At 40.5% G+C, this 25425-nt stretch overlaps 1 protein-coding gene across 4 annotated transcripts; it reads right to left on the minus strand.

Moving 5' to 3' along the window:
• Positions 1–263: 263 nt before the first annotated feature.
• SLC39A6 (solute carrier family 39 member 6) lies at positions 264–19456 on the minus strand. 4 transcript variants are annotated; one of them, XM_042869709.1, is made up of 11 exons: positions 19393–19456; positions 18228–18806; positions 18072–18128; positions 16601–16781; positions 16181–16350; positions 14975–15187; positions 13557–13626; positions 11965–12342; positions 8317–8397; positions 5884–6074; positions 264–5144 (listed from the first exon to the last, which is right to left on the minus strand). In XM_042869709.1, exons 2-11 carry the CDS (start codon positions 18795–18797, stop codon positions 4992–4994), a joined length of 2064 nt encoding a protein of 687 aa, XP_042725643.1. In that variant the 5' UTR covers positions 18798–18806; positions 19393–19456; the 3' UTR covers positions 264–4991. The 4 variants fall into 4 exon arrangements, with proteins under 4 accessions (XP_042725643.1, XP_042725641.1, XP_042725642.1 ...); XM_042869707.1 differs by having other exon boundaries at positions 18072–18806; XM_042869708.1 differs by lacking the exon at positions 19393–19456 and adding an exon at positions 19068–19259 and having other exon boundaries at positions 18072–18806.
• Positions 19457–25425: the final 5969 nt, after the last annotated feature.

Below are 25425 nucleotides of genomic sequence, written 5' to 3' on the forward strand. Positions count from 1 at the left end.
CTGATAGATAGGGACAGGAGGAGGGGTAAGGGCAGTAAAATAAAAGGGAGATTTGGATTAAATGTCAGAAAGAAATTAATTACTCAGAGTGCAGGGAGGTGCTGGCACAGCTGCCCAGAGAAGCTGTGGTGCCCCATCCCTGGAGGCACTCAAGGCCAGGCTGGATGGGACCCTGAGCAGCCCTGCCCACGGGGATGGGTGGGCTTTGAGGGCCCTTCCAACCCCAACCCCTCTGAGGTCCCAAATAAACACAAAAACCAGCACTTTGTTCAGTGGTTTATTCCATCAAGCACGCAGCAATACAATGGCAGCAATAACAATTGTTTAAATGTACCAAGACCCCATTTCAAGTAAGAACAACTGCATGAAAACATGGTTTCTGCTTCTATTTGTGGCAAACAGAACAAACTAGTTTTCTACAGAAGTTGTAATTACACTTGACCCTGAATTCATGCAGCAGAAGAGCCACTTGGATTTACACCTTGTAGCCTTGAATGCTTTTTAAACAAAATTCATTATGTGCCGGCACAATATTCCCCATCAATACAGAACAGCCACACTGCTTGACCCAAGCAGGCCAAGAACTCAGGCAAGGACTGACATATGCGCAGTGGAATTCCTGCTGCAAGTAAGGACAGCACATGACTGATGTCACATATACAGACAAGCCAAAAGATTAAGAAGAATGTGGCACAATGCAAATTACTTAGAATCCACCCTTCCTTGCCCTGTTTGCCTAAGGCCAGCGCAGGCACTACATAAGGTGGATACAGCTGCGTTCAACACTCAGCTCTGTACCGTGGTTAACAAGGACACATAAAAAAAGGTGCTCCCATTTATCAGCCACAGCAGGCAGGCACATTACCACAAGCTGCTCAGAAACATCAATGCATAAAAATAAAAGGCAGCTTAGAGACTCTGCTCTATCCCTCTACCAAAGCATAAGAACTTTCACTGCAAGTACCTTTAAGAAGTAGAAGCTTTGCTTCTGCTAAAGGCTGACAATGAAAATGTGGGCCAGCTTTGTCACCTCACTGCTACAAACAGCACATTTCAGACCATCGTTGGTTTGCTCACATAGTGTCTTGCAGTCACTGGTCGCACCCACCAGAGATGAATGTGCTGGAGCACCAAGCCAACCCGAGGGCTCACTGCCAGCTCATCATCTCACCCTCTTTCCCACACCTACTGCAGGCAGGTTTATTTTCCACATTGGTTTATTAGTAATGTATTTTGATCTACAGATATTTTCACGTCAGTTTCTCTCATTGCAAGCCAGCCAACAATTCACAGGAAGCACAGCCCAGAAGCTGTGGATTTATAGCTGTATAGTCATCAATCTAACCATCTCATAGGGGACACTCAGCAAAACGTCTGCTTCCTATCTCCCATCTACCACACAGACAAGAGAAGTCCTTCTGACTTCAGCAATTAAGGCTGTAGGCCAACAGAAACCGCGAGAATTCAAAGCAAACTGAGTCAGGAGCCACCCACATCTGAAATAGCTCACAACCAAGGAAGTGTGTATGTCCAATTTCTCTGATGGCTGAGGGTGCACAGCAGAAGGCAAAAGACAACCATAGTGTCCAAATCCTACAGCACCCACCAGGAGGCTCCAGTATTTATGCATGTAACAGAGCTGTGAGGGGCTCAGAGGGAAGGGGGAGAGAAGACTTGCCGAGTGTTCTGACTGGAAACACATCTTGCTCATGAGAAGCAATGCAGAAGCCAGAACTGGAGCACATCAGCTCTGCCCCAGGAAAAGCAAGACCTGCTTAGACAGGGCACAACCAAAGTCAGATACTGCAATTCTACAATACTCAGAAGAAACTTCCAGAGGGAGAAGAGTGGCTATGTTCTAAGATGTGGATTGACTGGGACCACTCAGGTTAAAGGTCAGTGAAGAAGGCACCAACTGGTCAAGGTATGGAAGCTTCAGTATTGACGGGGGTGTGAGGGGATGGGAGTGTTCTTTCAGACTTGTTCATTTTTCTGAAGAAGGTGGCAGTGATGTGCACATGCCAGCAACTGAACAGCTTACTAGGAGTCAAAGACGATGACATTCAAACACTTGGAGTAGCAGAGAAAAGAGAAAGATGAGCTGTGGGGCTGTAGGCACAGCTTTAGCTGTAAGTTTGGAAATGGTCCTAACTGTGTTAGGGCAAAACTGCCACAAGAATTTAGATTGTTTGAAAGAAATTTGGAGTTACTTTACCTTTAGAGCAAGTTCAAGTGAGCTAACAGTTTATAAGCAGGGAAGAAAGAGAAGCAACAGGTGGGATATGTGTAACTTTCCTAATTCAGTCTCCGGAACGTGAGAATAAGACTGCTGTGAGAACCAGCAAAAAGAGGAAGCAAAGAATGGCAGATCAAGGAGATGCTACAAAAAACATAGCAGATGGCTGTTGTACCACAGTATGGTTCCTCTGCACCACAAACTGCAGGACTCCTTCTGGCAGCCTCCTTCCGCTGTTTGCTCAGAGGTGAGCTTCTGAAGGAAGTACAGAGGGTTCACCAAAAGGCAGAACAAAGGAAAGAAAAAAAGAAAAAAGGTAAAGCACTCGATGAAGGGAAAGGATGCACCTGTGTTTTGTCAGTATTCTTGTTAGAGATGAAACGAGCGCTCTAAAAGAGAAGCCTGTCCTTCTCTCCTAACAACTGCTCAGGTTCATAATGTGCAGATTTGTTGGAGTTGGACAAGACTCCAGCACACCTTAGTGCTCCCCTTAGGATGCATTATTCTTCCTTTGCCTCCTGACTTCAAAGGAAACAAGACAAATCCTGTTCCAAAGACTCTGGCCAAATGCTGACTACAGGAAGATTTAAGAAACAAGCATCTCCTTTGAGGCTGAGGTCCCTTCAGATCAGGCAATCTGGAGAATGATAACAAGCTTTGCTCACGCTGCTTTCAAAAGGAAAAAGTTGCAAGGGAATCATCAGCACAGTTCTCCCAACTTCTAGATATGTAACCTCTTGCAGGATAGGAAAAGTGAGCTTGATTTGCTCCTTTTTCTTCTGTTCCCAATTCAGATGTTGTAAATATTTTACTGAGCACACTAATTTTCCTTCTGTGATTTTCCACTGTTATGGCATGATTGATACCTGACCTTCTTAAAAAAAAGCACAGAAATGAAGTTCAAGCCATAGCTTATTTCAGAGTTAAAAAAAATAAAGGGTAAGTATTCACCACACAAGTCTGAAAAAAATCTGTTCTCATTTAATCCTTCAGTATGAGCTCTGGCACTGGCATCAAAACCTTAACAGATCTATGCTGATTATTTTGGCTTGCTTGAGAAACATTGATAGAACAGTATTTCATCACTGTGGAAAGCAGTTTAAATAAATCTGCCTGCTTAACCTGAGTAAAGAATTGAAGGGAGGTTAAAAAAAAAAAGAAAAAAGTAACAGCTCACTGCCTGCATACACTGTTTCTCATCCAGTTAAAGAAAGAAACAAACAACAAAAACCAAATCTTACAATTCATTCCAAACACCCATTTTTGATGCGACAGTTTTGGCTTTCATTTTAATGACAGACCACCATATGCCAGACTGCTTTAACTTGTCAGACACGGGATCATCAAATACGTCCTCTTCGTTCAAGCTTTTTACTCAGCTGAAGATTTGAAGCAGTGGTAAAGTTGAATCAGAGAAAAACTGTAATTGATTATTTCTGGTTTTAAGTAAGCGAGTTAAGATAGCGTACCTTACTATGTAAAAGTTGAGGCACACAGTAATGTAATGCTCACATTTCCTGCCAATTCTGCAACGTTGTAAATGCAGGATTCTGCTTGTCAGAGTGTGATTATTTTTTTGTTTTGTTTTTGTTTTGACAATTGGCCTTTCCATCTTTCCTTCCTACGGATACTTTCAGGGTGGTTGAGATACTAAGACCATAGCCGTAAGCTCAAACCACACACTCACGTACATACGGTTTACTCTTCATATTCTGCTTCTGTAGACGCGCTGTCAGAAAGCTTGCTTTTTGGATCTTCCAGCTTTAGCTGAAAGGATGCAACTGTTCTGCAAGCACAGGTTTACCTTATGTTATTATGCAGAACTAGATGAATTCAGCTCTCCCAGTCATCCCGTTTCCCAAACCAAATCAAGAAGGCTGAGCAAAGGACTACAAACACTACTCCCCATGATATCAAAAACTGTGATATAACTTCACCCTTTCAGGCAGCATAAATGAGATAGAACACTGCTTTAAAAGTCTCTTTAACGGCATTCAAGTATACTACAGCTACAGGATCATTTTACAGTGTAATGGCCATACTGCTCTTGCCAGTTTGAGGATTCAGTGAAGAGCAACTGCTATCAGTGGGGAAGAAACAGGTGAAACATACTTGTCACAAACACTTCAATCAAACAATTTCACATGAAATCATTTGCAGTAGAAACCAACTGGAGTAGGAAACAGAACCCACAAGGAGAAGCACCACCAAGAGGATGGGGTGAGCTCATCTGCCACCCCCTGTAAACAAAGTGGACAGAGATCAGTTTCTACCAGTATAAATCCACACTACGTACTGCATGTCTTTGTTGCTTTACACTGCTCACTGTGCTCTCTGTTCACTGGTTTTGATTGTGGTAGAATAAGAACCACTGACATTTTATTTCTTTATACCAACAAAAACATGAAGTAAAAAAAAAAAAAGCCACTGTTGCATATATTTACATACAGTAAATAAATTCACAAAAACACCTTGGCCCCCACCACAGGAGACAATGCATTAATAGATTTGGCACTCACTATGACTTACTGAGTTTGTCTTGTCATGGTACCGTATGCAACACTACATTCCGAGTGAAAATCCTTACAGTTCTCATTGCTATGGGAGAGAAAAGGGCTGGAGATTGAAAGACCCAAGGACAACAACAAAACACACCAATAGAAATACCTAGACTATACCAAGTGTACCCCTCCATTATGGAATAAAAACAACAACTACCAATTATAACTTAACACCAATCTTTAGCCTGGCAAAATTACAGGTTTATGCTGAATACAATTTTATGTTCAAACACCGAGATGAGCAGCATTATCCCAAAACCCAAGAGAATCCCAGCATTCTGTAACAGGAAGTATCCCCAGCGGCTACATCCGTGATCACTAGCATCATTGTGGAGCATTTCAGGCACCTAAATGAACAAGAGAGTGTTAAATGCCTTCAAAATAAGCAGTCATTTAGAACAGTTCTTCAATGATGTGGCGCACGATGGCTGAGTCTTACTCCTCAAGACTTTTCTGTTGGCTGCATTAATACTACTTCATGAATCAGGTGTCACTCAACATGAGTAACATTATCTGTCTACTTTCATGTAAGCTATTTACACACACAGTAGTGGTGTGTAGGTCCAGAGTATTAGACCAGGTAGTGGTCTAATTACTGTTTTCATTATAATTATGCTGATGCTTTAATTATGCTTGGAGTAAATGGCTGGCTTATTTACCAACTGATTTTATCAAGCCACACCAAGCATTTTATTCTTAAAACGACACTTAATCTTCCATGAACATCCATTAAGCACCTTGTACTTCTGTACAAGCATAATTCTGAGATACAGGAGAGATTTTAATACAATCTTGGCTTCACCAAAAGAAGTGCTAATGATTTGCTGCAAAATCCAAACCACGTTTGGTGGTGGAAAAAGCCAGCAAGACTACAAGTTGCACACCATCTGCTACATTCTACACCAACAGTCATCTAACTAAAAGCAGTCTTGCATCTGGACATTTAACTGAGCACTTCTGAGTCCCTTCAAGCACCAAAAAATGTTGAAGAAGAGAGAGTAGAATAATTTATGGCCAAAGTTTAATTGATATCAATTCTTACACTATGTTATGTGTAACGCAGGATACGTAAACACAACCACTTACCATATCCACAAGTGCCACATACATGAATAAGCCAGCAGTAAGTGCAAATATCCACATGGAGACATTGTCTGCGTAATGACCAATGAGTATCCCAGTTGCCATTCCAAGGTAGGCCAACATTGCTGACAGGGCATTGTAAAGCACAGCTTGCTTGACGGTCATGCCAGCTTTTAGAAGCACGGCAAAATCTCCTACAGCAGCAGAAAACAGAAGTTTACACCCCCAGGAAGCTATTGCAGCGTGTCATATTTTCTCTTTCTTATAAGATGAAGTGATAAAGTTGTCATTTGCCTTACGTTTTCCTTCAGAAAGTTAGAAAACAGTGGGAAAACAATTAAAATACACAAGAACAAGTGCAGCAAGTTCACAGCCTTATGTTTTCATGATTTTTGAAAGGAAAAGCTTTTAGTGTAGTTTGCCTTTCAACCAACGTACTGCTCTACCTGATATGTACGTGCACCCCAAGTCAGTTCCTAAAAAAAAGCATTCCCACTTATTTGATTAAATCAATGTTACCAAGATAATTCCTTTTATTTTGTAACTTTTCTTAGTATTTTAACTGTAGCTTTCTATTTTTAAGTGACCCTTAAAGCCTTAATTTTGTTTAAAAGACTGATCAGTTACCAGCCAGAAAGATCTCCCATCATTCAGAGTAGAAATCTGTCCTAAGATCAGTATAATGTATCTACACAAAAGGGACTAAAATAATGCAAGCTTACTACTTGGAAAAAAAAAATAATAAATTGGTTCTAATTAAAAAAAAAAAAAAAAAGTAACCTCTCTCCAGTTAAAATAATTAAAAGCAGTTTCCAAAGTGGAGTTGAGAAGTTTGTTACAACAGCTTTTCCCCACAAGATGATACAATTAAGATTAACTGGTGTAACATTATGAACATTGCTTAGCATTAAGAACAAGAAGATCTAATTTCTTCCCCAGTTAATATCAGCTAGCCCAATTTGTTTCATTCCATGTTCTCTGGTAAACAAGGTATTCACAGTAAGTTTTCTGCGTTGGCCGAAATAGCAGGATTTAAATTTTAGAAAGATTTCTTGCCTGAAAGCAAACAACATTTGACTCCAAAGCACTGGATGTATAACATGAACTTATTTTGTACGCTTGTATTAATGACACCTTGTATGTGTAGTTAATACAAGTTGTGTAATTCCTACAGAATTTATATTGAGATGAACAAGATAATTTCTTCCCTGCCATAAAACCACAAATGTTCTCCAGAGAAAGTAATTTATTTCTACAACATGATTGTACAGACAGCCAGATGTATCATTTAATAAATAGTTTGATATATACATGCTGGTTTACAAGCTCCATTAAATGTAATTGAGCAGTCCACTTTCTAGAGGATTAAACCAGTTTAAGAAGTGTGAGCAAACTGTTCTTTCCTCATTCTGTACACCAGGTAAGACCACGGTGACCAAGAAAGAACTATCAGTTACATGTTCAAAATGCTTCAACAACTGGAAAGGAGATCATAGAATCACCGAGGTTGGAAAAGACCTCCAAGATCACCCAAGTCCAACCATCCACCTATCACCAAATCACCATTTCCTCACTAAACCACATCCCTCAGTACAACATCTCAATATTTCTTGAACACCTCTGGGGTTGGTGACTCCACCACCTCCCTGGGCAGCCCTTGCCAGCATCTGACCACTCTTCCTGAGAAGAAATTTTTCTTGACATCCAACCTGAATCTCCCTTGGTGCAGCCTGGGGCCATTCCCCCTTGTCCAATCAATAGTAACAGAAGAGGCCAACCCCCACCTCGCCACAACCCCCTTTCAGAGAACTGTAGATAGTGCTAAGGTCTCCCCTGAGCTGCTTCTTCTCCAGAGCTCAACCAAAAAGTCAAGTTCTGCTCTCAGGAGCAGGGCATAACAGCAAGCTTATGGGCATTCCTATAAGCAATTGTGGTCATGAATTTTGATCACTTAGACTTAAAAAAGAAAGCATTTTAGAATATCTTAAGTAGCTCTAATTTAAGTGAGGAACTACCTTAGTGGAAAAAGCAGCACATACTACACAGAAAGGATTCTGACTAGTTGTAATCTTAATTTCAATAGCACATGAGAATAAAATTAAACAGATATGACAAAAGCAAATGCTAACATGTACTCTTCTGCCATTCGCTATCTGTGCTATGAAGAATAAAATACAAACTAAGCAGAACAATTTGTAAAATTCTACAAGAGAATTAAACATGGTAGCAGAGACGTTTAGATTTTTTTAAAGGAATATTAATGCAGTTCATAAACATTATTTTAAATAAAAGTATCATTGAGTAAACAGTCTGATACGGCTGAATTGACTTATCAAGAAACCGTACTGTAAAACAGAATAAAATAACCTACAATTCCCCAGAGCGCACCTGCGAGTACCTGGGTGGCTGCAGCATACTGAAATATCGGGGTCTTACCTAGCTCATGAGGTAATTCATGGCAAAACACAGCCACAGACGTGCTTAAACCACTTGATAAACCTTCAGTAAAGGCTGCTCCTACAGAAAGGCAGAAAAAGGACATTAGGTCATATTCAGTCATCAAGTGCTGACATACTGTTGCAGCTTCTTATTAAGTTAGGACAAAATTATTCTCACTCAAACCTTCTTATGTTTCAGCAAGCATTCAGAAGTGTCACTGAAGTTTTTAAGATTGATACATGTCACCCCAAAGCAACATAATGCCCTCTAATCCTCTAAAGCAAACCAAATTTCACTGATTTCTGAAATAAGCGCAATACCATGCTGCAAAGAGGAGTCATTTGTAGCTGCTTGCACGCAGGGGATCCAGGAGTAGGGCTGGCAGAGGGATGGCTACAACAGCTGTGAGAGCACAGGAAAGAAGCCCATCTCTCCACCAGTACTCCAACAGCTTCCACCTAGGCAAAAAACTGTCACACTTCTGGCAACAGTTGCCAGGAAAATGAGTTCTGCTCAGCCCAAAATATTCACCCAACACTTCAGATGGTCAGATTAGGGCCAGCACAACGGGAAGAAAACTTTCCAGTGGGAGGCAATTCCCTCTCACATAGGGTAGATGCCTGAGGCAGACGTGCCAACCAGAGCTATTGCATAAGGAAGCCCACTGCTTGCAGTCCTCCTCAACTGCAAGCATGGTGGTATGGAGACCACCAAAGCTCAGTTGATCTAGCATAGAAATACAGCCTAAAACAGATAGCTCAAGGTGGATGTGCATACTGCCCAAAGGCTTACAAGATGATCAGAAGCCTACAGCACATGGTCTAAAAGCTTGAGGAAGCTGTGCATATTTAAATTCCACTTCTTTCACTAGAATAAACAGCAGCCCACAGCCACCTTCAGTGCAAATACAAAAGCAGGAGCCTAGCTCTTCAAAGCAGTGAGAGATAACGAGTCAGAGAGGCTGCAAATTACAACCAGGAGCTTCAGGCTACACATAAATAAAACCTTCATTATTAAGAGAGAGGTGCAACAGCAGACAAGGCTGGCCACAGAAGGGGGGAAACATCCATCCATAGAAGTTTCCAAGGGGTGGCTGTGCGGATCCACGACTGGCTCCACCGAGTGTTTCCAAGCACTGTGTTTCAAGTGACCTCCGAGGAGCATCCCATTTTATGGTTCTATTTTCCAAGTTCAATTCAGTGAGCTGCAGTGTGCAAGACTAAAGCTATTTTGATTTAAGACCTCAACAAGAGTATTTCACACAGCACTCCAAAACACTTAGTCATGGCAGTCTACACAGTAATTAACACATAAGTGACAAGTTACTGCTACTTGACTAGCTAAAGAGGCTATTAGTAAAAACTATCAATCTTCTCTACACATCAATCTGTTTTCTTCTAAATACTGCTTTATAGTTTCTGAGTCAGATTTTGAAAGAGACAGAATAGCTACAGTTATCTCCTAAGACAAGAGACCTCCTCAGAATTAAATTGGGCTTCAGTTCTTGAAGAGAGTAGATAAGGAAAGCAGAAAGTAATTACCTTCTCCCATGCCTGCATCCTCAATAATCTAGGAGTTCCTCTACATTACTGCCTTTATACAATGTTTTCAGTCTTATCACTTATTAGAAGGAAGTGAAAATAAAAGAGTCCAGCTAAGTCACAAAAGGTAAACCTAATTTTGTGGCCATCAAGGCAAACCATACAAAAGCTGACTGTGTTACCAACCATCTAAGTAGTTGAGAAAGCTGGATAATGCACATACTGCACTCATACATAACAACCAAAAGAAAAGCTTAAGAACAGGCATATTTGTTTTTATTTTTCACTGACTACTAATATTTTAACACATTTTCAGCAAACTGAATACTATACTAATGAATCTGATTGATGGTATTCCTCCCCAAGAAGTTGATTTAATAGTGTTATGGTATTTACAACTATATTTGACTCATCACTTCTCTCAAAAAATAGAAGAAAAAATATAGGTAAGATTAGTATGGAAACAAACAGCATTCTGCATGTTAGTTATTTAGTTGAAGCTATATAGAAAAGTTCAAATCACAGAGCATAATTTCATAAAGGTTAGTCAGTGCAAGTGTTCCATGATGCACTTAAATCTCATTGCTATGTAATAATCACAAGAGATTTAAGGGAAAAAGTAACTGACGGAAGTTACCAATTCACAAATGACATGAAATGAACAAACTTCAGTTTAGCCAGAAAGCCCTTCACTTATCTTCACAGAAGATGTTTACATCTTCATATAAATAAGCAGAAATATTATATAAGTAGTGGACAAATATATAAGTATGGACAAAACATCAAGTAGGTGGTTTTCAAACTCATCCAGAACTTAAAAATAATAATAATCTCCACTTTCACTAGTCTGAACATGGCAGAACTTTTAAAGGCTACTGCTCTCGCTTGCTCAGTAAGCTTTTATAAGCCTCTCATAGTTTTCTTTTCATAACTATTAAATCATAGTTCCTTTCTAAACCTCCCAAATGCTAAGAGATAATTGATTCTGCATGTAATTTGAATGCAAATCCTTCTTCTACCACACATTCAGAACTCATCTGCTAGAAAATTTACATTCCACACTTCAACTTTCATAAAGAAATAAAAATAAAAGATTAAATCACAGAAGGTCTCTTCTCACATTATTCTTTGAACTGACTGAACTTGAACAACTGCAAATACTGCTGTAAGAAAACAGTTACTATTGAGCTTTCTGCTTAAACAAGAATGGACTTGTCTATGCAGTAAAAATTTACAGAAAGACTGTTCCTGCTGAACTGACTCTTCATTACTTTGTACAGGCTGGTAATGAATCCAATCCAATAGGTAAAACAAAACAAAACCACCATGTGGAATAGCATTAATTATTGAATTCAAGATCATGAAAGAATAGCATAAGAACTAAGGATGATTACTGATTTAACTTCCCTTTCTATAATTTAGTTCTACCATCAAATTTTTCCTTCTAGAAAGAAGGAGACACCAAGATCCAAGATCAAATCCAGGAGACCAAAACACGAATATTAATCTGTCCATTTGTCATACCAAAAAGGCCTTTCAGTTAAAGCTCTGCCAAAAAAGACTGAAGACTATAATGCATGAAGGGAAAGAAAGGAATCTAAACAAAAAGGAAAGTGTTTTCATTTCGTTTATAAGAATACTGTACCATCTTTAATATAATTAAACTTCGTTGAAATTAAAAAAAAAAAAAACTAAGAGCAAGATTTTGAGTTGAGCAAGATCAGTATTTGAGAAAAACAAAATGCTTTTTAAACATTTTCTCAAAAAGAGAGACTAAGCTTGTTTTGAATCTTTTCAGGACACTGAGTGCCTGAAGGAATGCACTTATTCTATACTTCTACAGTTAATGGAGACATTCTTGAAGCAAAGATCTGCATAAAGGCAGCATACACTGATGTTACTGATATCCTCTCCATGAGTTGTTCTTCTGACAGTTGGTAACCAGTGTCCTACTTAGACACTGCCAGAACATAAAAAGCACTACTCACCTTCCACAGACGTGTACAAGTACGAGGAAAAACTACCACAATATTGCAAAAAAGACACATGGCAGCAATGTTTGGCTACAATCACACCTGACTGCTGTGTTCAAACCAACACTTACCAATTGCTAGGCCATCACTGAAATTGTGCAGTCCATCTCCCATTATCACCATCCACGCTAGAGTTGCTATGCCAGCATCCTTCAGTTCTTCACGTGAATAGCGCTGGCTGTGACTGTGTGGATGATGGTTCTGATGATGATGGTGATGAAGAATGTGATGGTAGTCGTGGTGGTGATGACTCAGATGATCTGTCTGTCCAAGAGTATCGTGTAAGTGAGAATGACATTTGTTCCTACAGCCTCTGGATACATATTCATTATCAGCCTCCTCTGGATGAGAATGAGCTATCATGACTTCTTCTTCTTCTTGCACCGCTGGCTGCTGAGAAATGAAGGGCGATGGATCTTGTGAGTCTGTCCCTAGATAGCCCTCAGACCCTGTTACAAAAACCCAGAGCATAATATTATATATTTTTAAAGTCATCCAGGAAGCAAAGATAAAACGAGCAAGTCGAATAAAGAAAAAAAATAGCAAGTCTGAAAGTTGAAGTTGATAACCCAGTGTGCTGTACCAAATGCTTCCACAACCAATTTTTGTTTTAATCAGATTTGGGGGAAAATTCTTATGTCATGACAATAAAAAGCTTTTACTTTGTCTCCTAACACTAAAGCAGTCCCATACATTGTGGCCACAAATGTCTCCTAAAAAGTCAAAGAAGAAGAATTAAAAAAAAAACAACTTTTCATCTAAGACACAGTGCAATTTAAGTACAACAGCATAAGGCACTATGTTCAAATTTCATAGCGTGAAAGCTGTTAGCTCAATTGCCTCAGAACAAAGAAGACTGAAATGCATATGACATTAACTCATCTTTGGGCTAAGGAGTAAGAATGCAAGAGAACAAGATTATATCATGCAAAATTCCGGCAACCTCCCTGCATTCTGTACAGAAATAAATAATATACACAACTTGTTAAGCTTCAGCACCTGAAAATATACACACAAGAATATAAACACAATGTGAAGCGTCCTCATGTGAACATTAACAGCACACTAACATTGACTATTTTATCTGACAAACTCTCCGGTCTCGTTACGTTCCTTGCCTGCAGTTCTTTTCCTGCACTGCTGAGATCTCTTTCTTTAGACAGAAAACTACCTCCTGAAAAAACTGGAAGCTGCTCTTAACTACAAGAGCTTACAAATACCTAGTGAGGTGTGGCTTTGTTTGCAACATGATCTTCAAGACATCTGACCATTTGCAGATGAAGTACTTGAACATCTTGGATTATGGATTATCAACTTTAAGAATAAACATTCAAACCCCCAGAAAACTGGACTTAAGTATGCATGATCTGTTATTTAGACTTCTGTATCCAACATCTAGCAGTCTAACAGAAGCGTAGAAGTCATTAGGTACGTCTACACATGCAACAGGCATAGCCAGTAGAGCTTCACAGAATGACTTCAAAACACTCGTTTCTGAACTGAATCCACTACCTTCTTTAGAAAGGTTGGATAAGTTGGAAGGAGGTAGAGATCAACCTACAGTAAGAATCAAATGAATAAACTGCCATCAATCAGATACAGTGCTTTTTTAAGCTGTGCTGTTGCACAAGAACAACTGTGCAGTGATATTACTGAGACTTACGATCATCTGTATCTAACTTTTCTTCATTCGCTGAAAACTTCTTACTTTCTCCATCATCTTCATTTTTTTTCTTATTCCAAAAGAAAATACTGTAGTTATGAATATTTTACTTATTTTTCAGGATATACATGAGCAATATTATATTCACAACATTTATGCAGCCTGCACAGAAAGAGGACAGCATGGAAGCCATATAAAGGAGGCCAAAGAGGAACATTAGAAACTCTTTTAAGTACAGTAAAAAGACAAAAGTTCCCCAGGCTCCAAAGGAGTGAAAAAATGAACATGAATAAGTAAATACCATGTACTTCTGTGAAAGGACTAAATAGAAGGGTTCATTTGATAAGTAAAAAACACAAAAATATGCTGAACAACTCTGCTAGATCTGTAACATCAGTGTAATGCTTAATGCTGGCATACTGAAGAAAAGCCAAACAAAAACCTTCATTCATGGCTTGTTAAAGTCAGTATCACAAAAGTTTATAATCAATAGCTATTTAGAAAGCCTTGTGCCATAGTTCAACAGGAAATCCATTCTCAGTGGCTGACATAGGGATACAGAAAATACTAGCTTTGCTTGTAACTCTTCACATCATCTCCTTGTGAATATATTTAACTAAAGATGGTGGAAGTGATCCTGTCACTCAGTTAGTTTCACTTACTCCAGCATCAACCACACTGACAGAATCAGCTGGGATCCAAGTAAAAGAGCTTACAACTTCTGCACCGAATCTGCTGTTCTAGCATTTACAACTCATTGAAATCAATTATTGTTTACACCTTCCACATAAAACAGAGCATAGTAATGTGAAGGCTGTGTTGCACTGTCATTCTGGGAGAGAGTAAAACTTCCAAGGTGGTATTTCCAAGCAAAATGCCAACTAAAGGTATCACCTTCTGTCACCCTCTACAGTGCAGACAGACGCTGAGCTGCCTAAAGAGTGACTGCTGCCCTTACCCATTTTGTGGAAGTGCTCCTTCAGCAGTAATGCAGTAACTGCACAAGGCCATCTTATTACATTTGAATTTTAGATTTAAATGAACAATTTTAAGAATTAGACAATCCTATGATCTCCTTAAGAAGTCAGAAGGAAGTCAATAATGAACAATAACTTCCCAAATTTCTAACTTAAAACAAAGCTGTGTGCTTATTAAACAATTCACACACACTACCTGTCTGGTTAAGGAGATAGTTCTGAACTCTTCCCTGACATGACCACAAAAAAGAAAAAAAAAAAAAAAAAAGAAACAAACCACTGCCTAGTTTGAAAGCCACCAAAAGAAATAGAACAGAGTGCTAATCTAGTCAGCAATTGCTACTTTATCCAATAACAATATACACAATCCTTCTGTTTCTATAAAAGCGTACTCAGAAGTCATCGTGCAACACAACAAATTCAAATTAATTGTTTCTCTACCTTTTTCTTCTTGTCTTTAAACTGCTTTATTAAAGTGATCAAATGCTCCGCTAGAAACATAAAATACAAGCCTCCCAGCGCTGTAAGTCCCTTCCATGTAGAATCCAGGTAAGCACTCTCTTCTGTACTTTGAAAAACAAGATGCTTGAACAGAGGACCTCTGTTCTGTTCAAGCGGAGCCTTTTCGTGGTGATGGTGGTGGTTTCCATGAGACTAAAGGGAGAAGCAAGAGGGGAAATCATTATTATTCAGAAGAATTGACAACAAAAGAAACATACAAAGCTCTCTCTACATTCTCTTCCTCAAATCTTGAGTACAGATTTAGCACTTAGAATGGGATAAATGCTCAGGATACAACCTCAAGCAATTACAAGGAAAATCTCTTGACAGAAACTACTGAGAACAGTCCTGGCTTTCATTCTCCCAGTGAAGTTACTTGCAGATACAATGCACACATGCATTACATTCATACACATACATTTAGATTTTCAAGGACATCACATGGAAAGTTCAAGACAAAGAAATGAACAGAAAGAACTCACAGCTCTGAAACCTGCTGTTTAGTACATCTTACCTGGAAGCTGCGTCTAGAAATGTGATCAAGAGCTTCAAGAAATTTAGAAATATTACGACCATATTCCAATTTTATTGTCTGTATTACCTATCAGTAATGGAACATTTCAGAGCCTATCAAGTAATGTATTTTTAGGACTTTAGAAATGTTCAATTCTGATTAAAAAAAAACAAAAACCATTACAATGGATAAGCAATCAACATACATGTCTGACAACATGAAACAGTGGATTTTCTATTCCCCATCTAAAGAGCACAGTGAACTATTTCTGTTGCCTATAAGGTTCATGAAACTGATGGAGGAAAAAGAGATGGCACTGCAATAAGTGACTAGAAAAGCATTTATGCAAAATTTTTGTGCATGACAAACTGTGAGCAATTTGGCAGCATGCATGACTGAGAAAACAGGATACAGCTTGAGAGAAAGGGGTGTGAAGTTTTACGCTATAAGACTGACAGAAATAATACAAACAGCTCCAAACAGGAAGTTATTAGGAGAAAAAATATATACATTTATATTAAATAATCTATCTTACTAGCATATGTTAATTAATGAAACTACCACTAATAGATACAGCCAGCTGTCAATATGGCCCTCTTGAAATAACTAATGAATCAGCAATTAATACTTACATGTGGAAGGAGATGTAAGAAGGCATCTCCGCTTAAAGTCCCCACAGCCAATGCCACGAGAAAACTCAGAAGAAATTTGAAAAACACACGATTCATCAAAGGTACCAGTATAACCCCCAATAAAGAAAGGAAACTGATGACTGAGATGGATATAAAGCCACCAATCCAAGCTGTTAAAAGAAGAAAAAGAAAATGTAAACAACTGCTACACGAGATGTTGTTTCCTTAACTTTTTTTTTTTTAATCAAATACTCTTATCATCTGATTAGATATTAGCAAGCGTTGGGCCATAAAGACTTATGCCCACATGTGATAAAAAGCCCTAAAAGAAAATCATCAGCTTCGAAAAACATTTTGGAGATTTATAACATGTATGGGTTTTGAGCAGGCTTTTATTTCTCATCAAAAAAAATAACCTACCTATTTGCAGAGAATAACCTTTTGGAGGAGCTTCAGCTTTTTCGCTACTCGCATGGACTATGCAGTATTTCCCATCAATCTGATTAATAAGAGCTGGGCAGAGATAGCTAAATTCTGTGGCAGACAACAGTACTTCAGTGCTTATTCCATGGGACTGCATCAGCTTTGATGCACTGGAGCACTGTGGGAAGACATTTCTTAAAGTTAGCCAGAATCAAAATACCGTACCTTAAAATGACTGCATCTCCTATCTTAATTGAAATCAGTAGCAACTCCACATGACCGCAGCTACACGGACAGTAATTAAAAAGCAGTAACAAATCACTTCAGTAAGAACTACACCTTTATCCTCTCTTCTGGCCCAGAAGGCGAGCTGGGCAGCGCTGACAGGTGATGCGTGATTATCACACATTCTCAGCACAAGGAGAACAGATGGTTTGTTTTGAGATTAGAAAAAGCCTAACAGTTTTGACTCTGTTTTAGAGGCTGGATAAGGAATAATACAAAAAGCTCTTAAGCTTTGTTTTATGTCACTACTGTGAAAGACTTCTGCAGAGCACTACCACCACACGTTTCCCTCAGAAAAGAACTTTCCACTCCATGACCTACAGGCTTCAGTACTCCCCTTGATTCCCACAGCAGCACTTCTGCTCTGATTGTGCAGAATGCAGCAATTACTCACAGATACATCACCCACTAATCAAACGCTGCACATGCCTGCTCTGAACTAACTAGAATAACTACACAATTAACACTCCAGAGGAACACTTGCTTTTTAAAGCTCTTGGTGCAGAAAGATCGTGTAACAACTGTTTACAACAAAATGATTGACTTCATCAGCACTCTTTTTCACTACCTTAAAGTAACAGACATCATTTTGCAGAAAACTTTTCTTCTTCAGTTATTTCCAGATCAGGGGCCCATGCTATTTATTTCCTGGTCTTGTGCACCAAAGTACAAGCTCTATAGTCACAGTCACATGCACGCATGGTTTTTGGCTGCCCTTACACAGCAAGAAATTCATTTCAAGAAAACAGTATTTGAGTATTCACTCCATGGTGCCTTGGGTACTTGAAGTTCCCTTGCTGTTTTTGTATAAAGTAAAAGGGAGTTTTCCTACAGAGTGTTTCTAACTTGTATGTGCTTGCCTAAATAGAGCTCTTCGATGTCACTGCATATTTTAGAGTAAGTAAATAAGTATATAAAAACAAATGTGTGTTTATATTTAATGTAAACGTGCATTTCCTTCTAAGAAAAGAGTATTACATAAACGAGACAGTGTATTTTCTGAGCTTGTGAGCATAACATTTTTTCAAGCCAAAGAGTTATGATTCAAGAAAAGCTATTGTTCCACTTTTCTTCTATGAACACAGTTACACTATAAAGCCTGGACCCAGTTAAACATTAAGCTCCCAGTAAGCAAGCCATAACAATGCTCCTAATGGACCCAGAACACAACAGAGCATCTCACCTCTTGGGTATTTGTGTTTTTAAGTTTGGAATACAGGTAACTTCCTTTTTCCAATTCCTTTGGAGAAACATGAGATTCGTTTGACTTGATGTTTGCAAGCCAACTCGTGCTGCTTCCATTTGTGATATTAATGGAGTTAGATCCAGCCAGGCCTACCTGAGCTACAGACTTGCCTTCTGCAGGTTCCAAGTTCTGCAGTTCAGAACTGCCGTCTGTGGGAGTAGTGTTGATCGACCCAGTGATTTCATTAACGGCATTCTTACTGTAAACAAAGTTGTGCTGATGGTCTGCAGTTTCTGCTTTATGAGGTTCCTTTGAATGATTGTTCCTGGGGTCTTTGTTAGCATCAGATTCGTGGTTCGGACAAACAGTCTTCTCAGAGTTTTTACTCAAGGAAATGTGGTTATGATGAAGGTGATGATCGTGGTCATGATCATGGTTGTGATCTATTTTAATTCTTTTCATTCTATCTATCCCTATGTTCTGTATCAGTTTTCTAAATCCTTCAATTGTCAGAGAGTTGTTTTCTCCATAACGATTAAAAAGTTCTTGAAGGTGATGCTTCTGTCTCAATCCTGCCAAGTCATCATTAATGCCAGCTGCCTTTTCTGGAAAAGTTCTCTCCAGTGTCTGCACAACAGTAGTTGTCTCCACTCCATGATGATAACTTTCACACAACAGTATGAAAAACGATACGAGGAACGTAACAGACACTGTACTCTCCATTGCAGTGCCCTATTAGGCATTAAATGAAAAAAAAAACCAACAACAATAAAAAAGCTTCCAAGTTCGCATAAAACTGGCCTCTTAATCTGTAATATACTCCCAGAACTAGCAAAAAGGCCTTGCTCAAGTTACTAAAGTACCCAGAGAAAAGCCATACAGCCTCCCCAGCACACAGTGCTCTCCCAGCCGTGCAGCCTCACGCAGCACAGATGGAACTGTGCATCACAGCGACGTGCCCGGCCACAATCACTGCTCGGAGTGTAAGCTCACCTCGGTTTAGCTCGGCCTGAGGCAGCTTTCTAACACGAAACAAACTGACAGCATCCTCACATCTGTGCCAACTGAGTTCCTGATGCGGCCAAACCCTGCATTGTTAACTTCTCACTGCTTCTGGCCGACAAAGGAGACAAGCACTCCGCATTCCCCGGCAGTTACTTTAGACACTTCACACGCTGCTATCGCACATCTCCTCCGGCCAGGCAGGCGGACCGCCGCCTCGCCACAAATCAGCCGGCGGGACCCCGCCCCGAGCCGCCGCCACGCGGCTGCCGGCCCCGCCCCGCCCCTCCGCGAAGAGAAGCGAGCGCACGCCTACCCGATCGCCGCCCCGCAGCTCGGCCGCTGCGGGAGAAGGGAACCGGGGAGAAGCAGGAAGCCGCGGCGCCGGCTTGCTGCTAGCCGGTAGGCCGCCGCCGAGACCCGCACCCGCGGCCGCCCCTCAGCCGACGCACACGCGGGTCAGCGGTCGCACCGCCCCTTCCGGGTGCGGCGGCCAATGGAAAAGCAAGGCGGTGTCACGCGGCGTCCAATGGGGTAGCGGGGCGGTGTCACGCGGCGGCGGGCGCCGAGGGCGGGAAGGCCTGGGGGGCAGGTAGGGCTGGGTGTGACTGCGGGCCGGGCTGTGTGCTGAGGGGAGCCTTGGTTCTGAGAGCGTGACTGGTTGTGCAAGTGGTCGGGCTGCTTCTTGTGAGGTGCAAAATGCTCTAAAGGGAGTTAAAGTGAGCCAAGCGTGGTGCATCACGGAATAGCTAGGGTTGGAAAGGAGCTTAGAGCCCCCACAGTTGCAACTCCCTGCTGTGGGCAGGGCCACGCACCAACCGCTACCACCAGCTCAGGCTGCCCAAGGCCTTGAGGTGAGAAGAGACTAGCAGTACTAACTCGAATTAATAGCCATTCCACAGAATCACAGAATCATTCAGGTTGGAAAAGACCACTAAGACCATCTGATCCAACCCCAATCCATCCCCACCGTGCCCACTGCCCATGTCCCTCAGTGCCACATCCAGATGTTCTTGAATGCCGCCATGAATGGTGACTCCACCACCTCCCTGGGCAGCCTGTGCCACTGCCACACGTTCTTCCAGAGAAGAAATTCTTCGTAATATCCAGCTGTACTTCCAGTGTAAGAAAATGCACCAGGTAGAACAGCATTCCTGAGATTCCTAGAAGTGGTCCCACACAAGGACTCCCAGTCCTCAAAGAGGACTGGCACAGGGTATGGATGAGAAATTGGTTCCTGGAGTAGAAAGTGACTGATGAGCTGTAAGTAAAAGGCCTGGGTAAATGGAAAGCAGTGTCACTCTTTGGTGACATACACAAGGGTACTGCAGTGAACATCGGTTGAATCTGTCATTATAATTAACGATCTGGCAGAAGAAAACTGCTTTTCATGCACAGGTGAACAGAGAAAGTAAGAAAGGATAGAGGTCACTCAGGAAGGCTTTGAAACTTGCTGCAAGCTGATAGATGCCCTGTGTTTCTCAAATTCTGCTTTGCAGTACCCCTCTTAAGTGAACTCAGCCCCAAAACATTTATATGCCCTGGCAGTAGGCTCTTGGTATTTCCCCTTTCTTCCTGTACCACTCCCAGAACTTTACTTTCTGCCGTAGCATCATTAATACTGCTGCGGCACTGGGTGCCGTTCTGCTAACACATCCCAGCTGGATTTGGATCTGCCCTCCCCCATGTCACCAATTGCCAAGGCCTCTCAGCTTCCTGGAGTGTGAAGGTAGTACCAAATCCAGCCCTAGAATATGAGGTTTTTTTTGTGTCTCTTGGTTGATTGCCAGCAGCTTGAACTTAACATCCAGTCCCTTCTCAGCCATCTTTCTCCTGTTTTCTGCTGCCACTGTCAGTGCCCCTGGCTTGTCAGATGATTCACATTACAGATCTCCATACCTAATACCTCCAAGCCTGGATGAATTAAACATGTTTGTTCAAAGGTTTGGCTGACTGGAGGGCAGAATGGAGCTATGGGTTGTGAACATTTCCAGAAACAGCAGCAGATCAGGCAATTTATTCCTTGTACTAGCTTTGAAGTACAGGAAGAATACTGTGTCCCTCAGCCTTACTCATTTTTTCCCCAGTGGGTGAGCAAGAGGATGCAAAATGGAAGAAGGGTGTATTTTTTTCATTAATGCAAATTCCCTTTGCATGAATACTGTTGACCAGAAGCCTTTATGATGCTGCAGTGACATAGCATTTATACTTAAGCTGATAATGTTAGACATTTGTTTGTTATAGCTTATTATTACTATTATTACTTCCAAATACAGATTCTGAATGGTGAGCCTGTTTTTCCAGCCTCTTGAATGTATCTGCTGTCTCCCGCTGTTTCATTGTGTCAAATCTGCTATCTCCTCTCGCATCCTGTCAAGGTCATTTACAGATTTAAGCATCAGAGCTTAGGTCACAGGGAAATGGTCTTCAGTGCTAAAAGCGCTATCCTTTTCCTTCCTATTTTAATTTGAGTAGTTAACTGAGGAAAAAAATAATAAAAAGAGGGTAGTAAAAACAATCCTTTAAAAAAAACACCCAAACTTATTTGCAGTAAAACTTGAAACCAAACCTCTTTTATCATACCTGAAATTATCTCAGTAAGTTTACCTCATGCCAAAATCAAAACACCTGAGTTGTCTTTGTTCTTGTTGCTGTCTCAAGGCTTACTCTGAAAACAGGAGCTCTGGACCACACCTAGCTATATAAATCATAGCGATGGCTACATAAAACAAGTCTCTTGGTGTCCCTTGTGGACTGTTCAATGAATGTATAACACATTATAAGACATTATTTCGAGATACAGCGGAGAGCAAATCAGGCAGCATCTCAACTGCTTCTGATCCGCTGTGTGCCTGCAGCTCTAACGCCGCCTGTGGCTCAGGCTTCCAAGAGGGTGCACCAGAGATGGGAAGGCCCACCCTCAATGCCACTTTTGTTTGTTCTGTTTGGAGAGGCTTCCAGGAGACAACAATCTTTTCACCTTGGAAAGAAGGCGAATGAGGAGGAGTACAATGGATGTATGCGATAACTGCTGTGGAGCCCAGGGAAGGTGATTCAGTCTCACAAGGAGCAGGGCTTCTAAGTGTCAGTGTAGCAGGCTGAAAGCAAGCTTGCCTTCCACAAGCAATTATGTCTTTTATAATTGAACTATAGCACTCATGTAGCTAAGATGTTATTCTGGCTAAAGTCAGAAAGCCCATTAACAGCCATTAGCTGAGCTAGATTGTGGTTGTTTTATATAACAGGCCTTGAGTTATTTAAAAAAAGAAAAAACAAAACCAAAAACTTTAGGACCTGTCAGGCCTCATCTGGTCTTGAATCTCTAACCTTAAGCATAGCCTCAAACAGTTGGATGTTTCAGTAGTCAATATGAGCAAAATCTTTAATCCAATCGCATCAACCAATTAAATAGCTGTAGCGTGAGACAAGAAAGACAAGAACAGTGAGTGGTAGGTGAGGAAAGGAGTGTGTGTGCTGTGTCAGAGGAAGTGTTAATGAGCTCTCATTGGATTGTGAGAATCAGTGAACTTCACTCCTTAGCCAACTGCACAGTCCCTACAGATGATTTGTTCCCACCCAGACATGTGAATGTCATGATTGTTTTCCCAGCTAGTCTGCATTTATATTAGAAATGTTTAGGGATAATATAACCTGCTTAACTATTGGCAATAATGTTGCCCCAAAACTTTTGATTGTTTTGCCAAACGTATATCACAAAATCATAGAATATCCCAAGTTGGAAGGGATCGACAATGATCATTGGGTCCAGCTCCTGGATTCATGCATGACTACCCAAAATTCAAACGCTGTGTCTGAGAGTGGTGTCCAAACACTTCTTGCACACTGGCAGCTTGGGGCCATGCCCACTGCTCTGGGCAGCCTGTTCCTGATCCCCCCCAAAATCGTAGTATTTTGGGAACAGTGAGGTGCTGACTGTTTTAATTCAGTTCTAGTCTCTTGTATGTCTGCAATTTCTAGCTGTTGCAGGACCTCATCAAAAATGTGTTGCATGAGTCCGATGTTATACACTTAATGGAGGTGATGATAGGTGGGTAGGGAAAGGATTTTGAGTGTGATGCTGAGGTTCCTCTTAAGAAATATTCAACATATCAGCTTTTATCTCTGGAAGTTTCTTAGAATTTGAAAAGACTGATATTTCCTTGCATTTTAACTTTTCAGTCAGAACAGCTACACAAAATGAAATATTACATTTGTTCTGAATGTTCCAAAGCATACTTGTTTCAAGCTACACAGCCATTATCACATTATTTCTGTTGTGATTCTCTGTAATTTCTTTAAAATCTCCATTAATCCTTGTGTACTACTGATAGAATTTCAGAATTGTAAAGGAAAATCCCCAAAGCCATGATTTCTTCTGTTCCTGTTGCAAAATGTTCCTCTGTCTGGTAGCACACCAAATAACTACTTAACAACTGCATATTTGATGGCACCATATTTTAAGTCTTGCATTTTAATGTAGTCATATCATTAATGTTATTTATGTGTTCCTTACTGATTTTCAAAATACGTAGCATTATATCTAGAAAAAAATAGTATCACTGGTTATGGCTGCCATATGGCTGCGAATGTTCAGCAACCTGCAAGTTGAGTTGTGGTGGTTTTTATTAGCATATGTGCAGAGCAATAACAAAACATAAATAAGCATACGTCCTTCAGCAGAGATGGTAACAAGCACTGTACACAAACGGTTTCCTTATGTAAGGACTGCAAGGACCTTCTGCTCTGTTCCTGTCTCTCTGTAGTGGCTTGTTCTCATTTCAAAGAATACTTTTCCTCTTCCTTCTCATAAGAATAGAGGGAAAACAAAAGAAGTAGTAATTTAAAAGTTGCACAGCATTAGATCCTCTTGTGCTGTGCTTAGATGCACAAGGGCCTATGGAAGAGCTAACTGCTAGGGTAGGTCTTTGGCCCAAGTAATTTTCTTGCAAATCTTTGCTGCATGTTGTTTTAGAGCTGTTTACAAATCACTTTGAAAGAATAAGCCTTGAAATGATTAAAATATTAAAGAATGGAAATAAAATATTAAAGTTACACCATTTTTTTTTCTCTCCACAGAACTCCTTTTACCTTTAGCCTGATCCAACAGCTGCTGAGATCAGTGGAAGAGCTCCTAGTGACTGAGCATGAGATCACCAGGTATTTATAAAGAAGAACTTTACACGTGGTCTGCTGCAATCCTTCTTTTCAGTAGTTTTGATTCTGTTTTCTGGTGTGTGTGTTGATGTATGCTATTGATGTATCCAGAATACCAGTACAGAATGCAGGTGAAAATGACTGGAATTCACAGTAGAAAAGCCCAAATTTTTGTGTGAGTCAGTGATGGAGAAAATGCAAATGATTTGCTGTACTAAAATAACACCAACAGGAAAAAAAAGTAAAAAGAAATTTCTAAATTGTTAAACTTTACTATGACACATAACAAAGACAAAAAATACCCCACCCATTGTATAAGCTCTGTGTGACAAGCTGTGTGATTAAAGACTCATCTCCATGAGCACAGAGAAGCAGTGACAGACAATGTGACAGGGACACAGCAGTGACAGGGATCTGAGTACATGTATATTGTGTTGATGTGTTCACCCATGTGTGTAATTGTAAGTGAATATTAAGCTGGACTAGCAGCATAGTAGGATAAGAGGCTTGAGAGCCAAGTACTGAGTCAGACCTAAGTCTGGTCTGGATATTGGAGAGACATAAACACTGTGAGTGTAGGCTATGGGAGGAACCAGGAGGTCCAGAACAGGTACCAGAAAGTCCCAAGGGATCGAGGGACCAGCTATCAGAGAGCCTGTCTGCATGTGTGTTACATGAGACAACTGAAGACCCAGGGATTCAGGAGGCAGGTACCAGAGAGATTCCCAGTGTGTGCACACATGGAAGAGGGGGTCTGGGCTCCAGCAGCTGGTGTGGAGCAATGGCCCTGAGGAGCTTACATGTCCAGGTGCCAGCAGCTGGAGGAATGGGAGATCAGAGGCCACTTATTGGACAGACTGAGTGCGTGCAGTGTAAATAATGTTATACGCTATTTTTATGCTATTGACTGAAAGACGATTAAGCAAGAGAATAAGAGTATTTATTCATGCATGGCGTGCTTTTAAGTAGCATAAGTTATTACACATCTTTACAGTGGAAACTACAACACAAATACAAGGTATCCCAGGATGGAGATTCTATTCTTTTGTGCCTTAGGAATAAAACGGTTTAAGTGTCTGAGTACAGTTTGTTATCTGGAGTCTAGAGTTTTATTTACTTCTGAAAGTTGCCTAAGAGATGCAACATCTTCAAACATGTACATTTTATATGTCTCTAAAACACAGAAGGTTAGCTA

The sequence above is a fragment of the Lagopus leucura genome, unplaced genomic scaffold, assembly GCF_019238085.1.
Source record: "Lagopus leucura isolate 7727_CA_CO unplaced genomic scaffold, USGS_WTPT01 Super-Scaffold_100002, whole genome shotgun sequence".
Taxonomy (NCBI): Eukaryota; Metazoa; Chordata; class Aves; order Galliformes; family Phasianidae; genus Lagopus; species Lagopus leucura.

Excerpts from the sequence above, each read along its gene's own strand:
- SLC39A6 (XM_042869707.1), bottom strand. The coding sequence starts at position 18,797 with ATGGAGAGTACAGTGTCTGTTACGTTCCTCGTATCGTTTTTCATACTG. Across the intron at positions 16,351-16,600 it reads AGGTTATTCTCTGCAAATAG|CTTGGATTGGTGGCTTTATA; the intron begins GTAGGTTATTTT and ends TTCTTTTAACAG. Across the intron at positions 6,075-8,316 it reads TGAATTACCTCATGAGCTAG|GAGATTTTGCCGTGCTTCTA; the intron begins GTAAGACCCCGA and ends CTGCTGCTGTAG.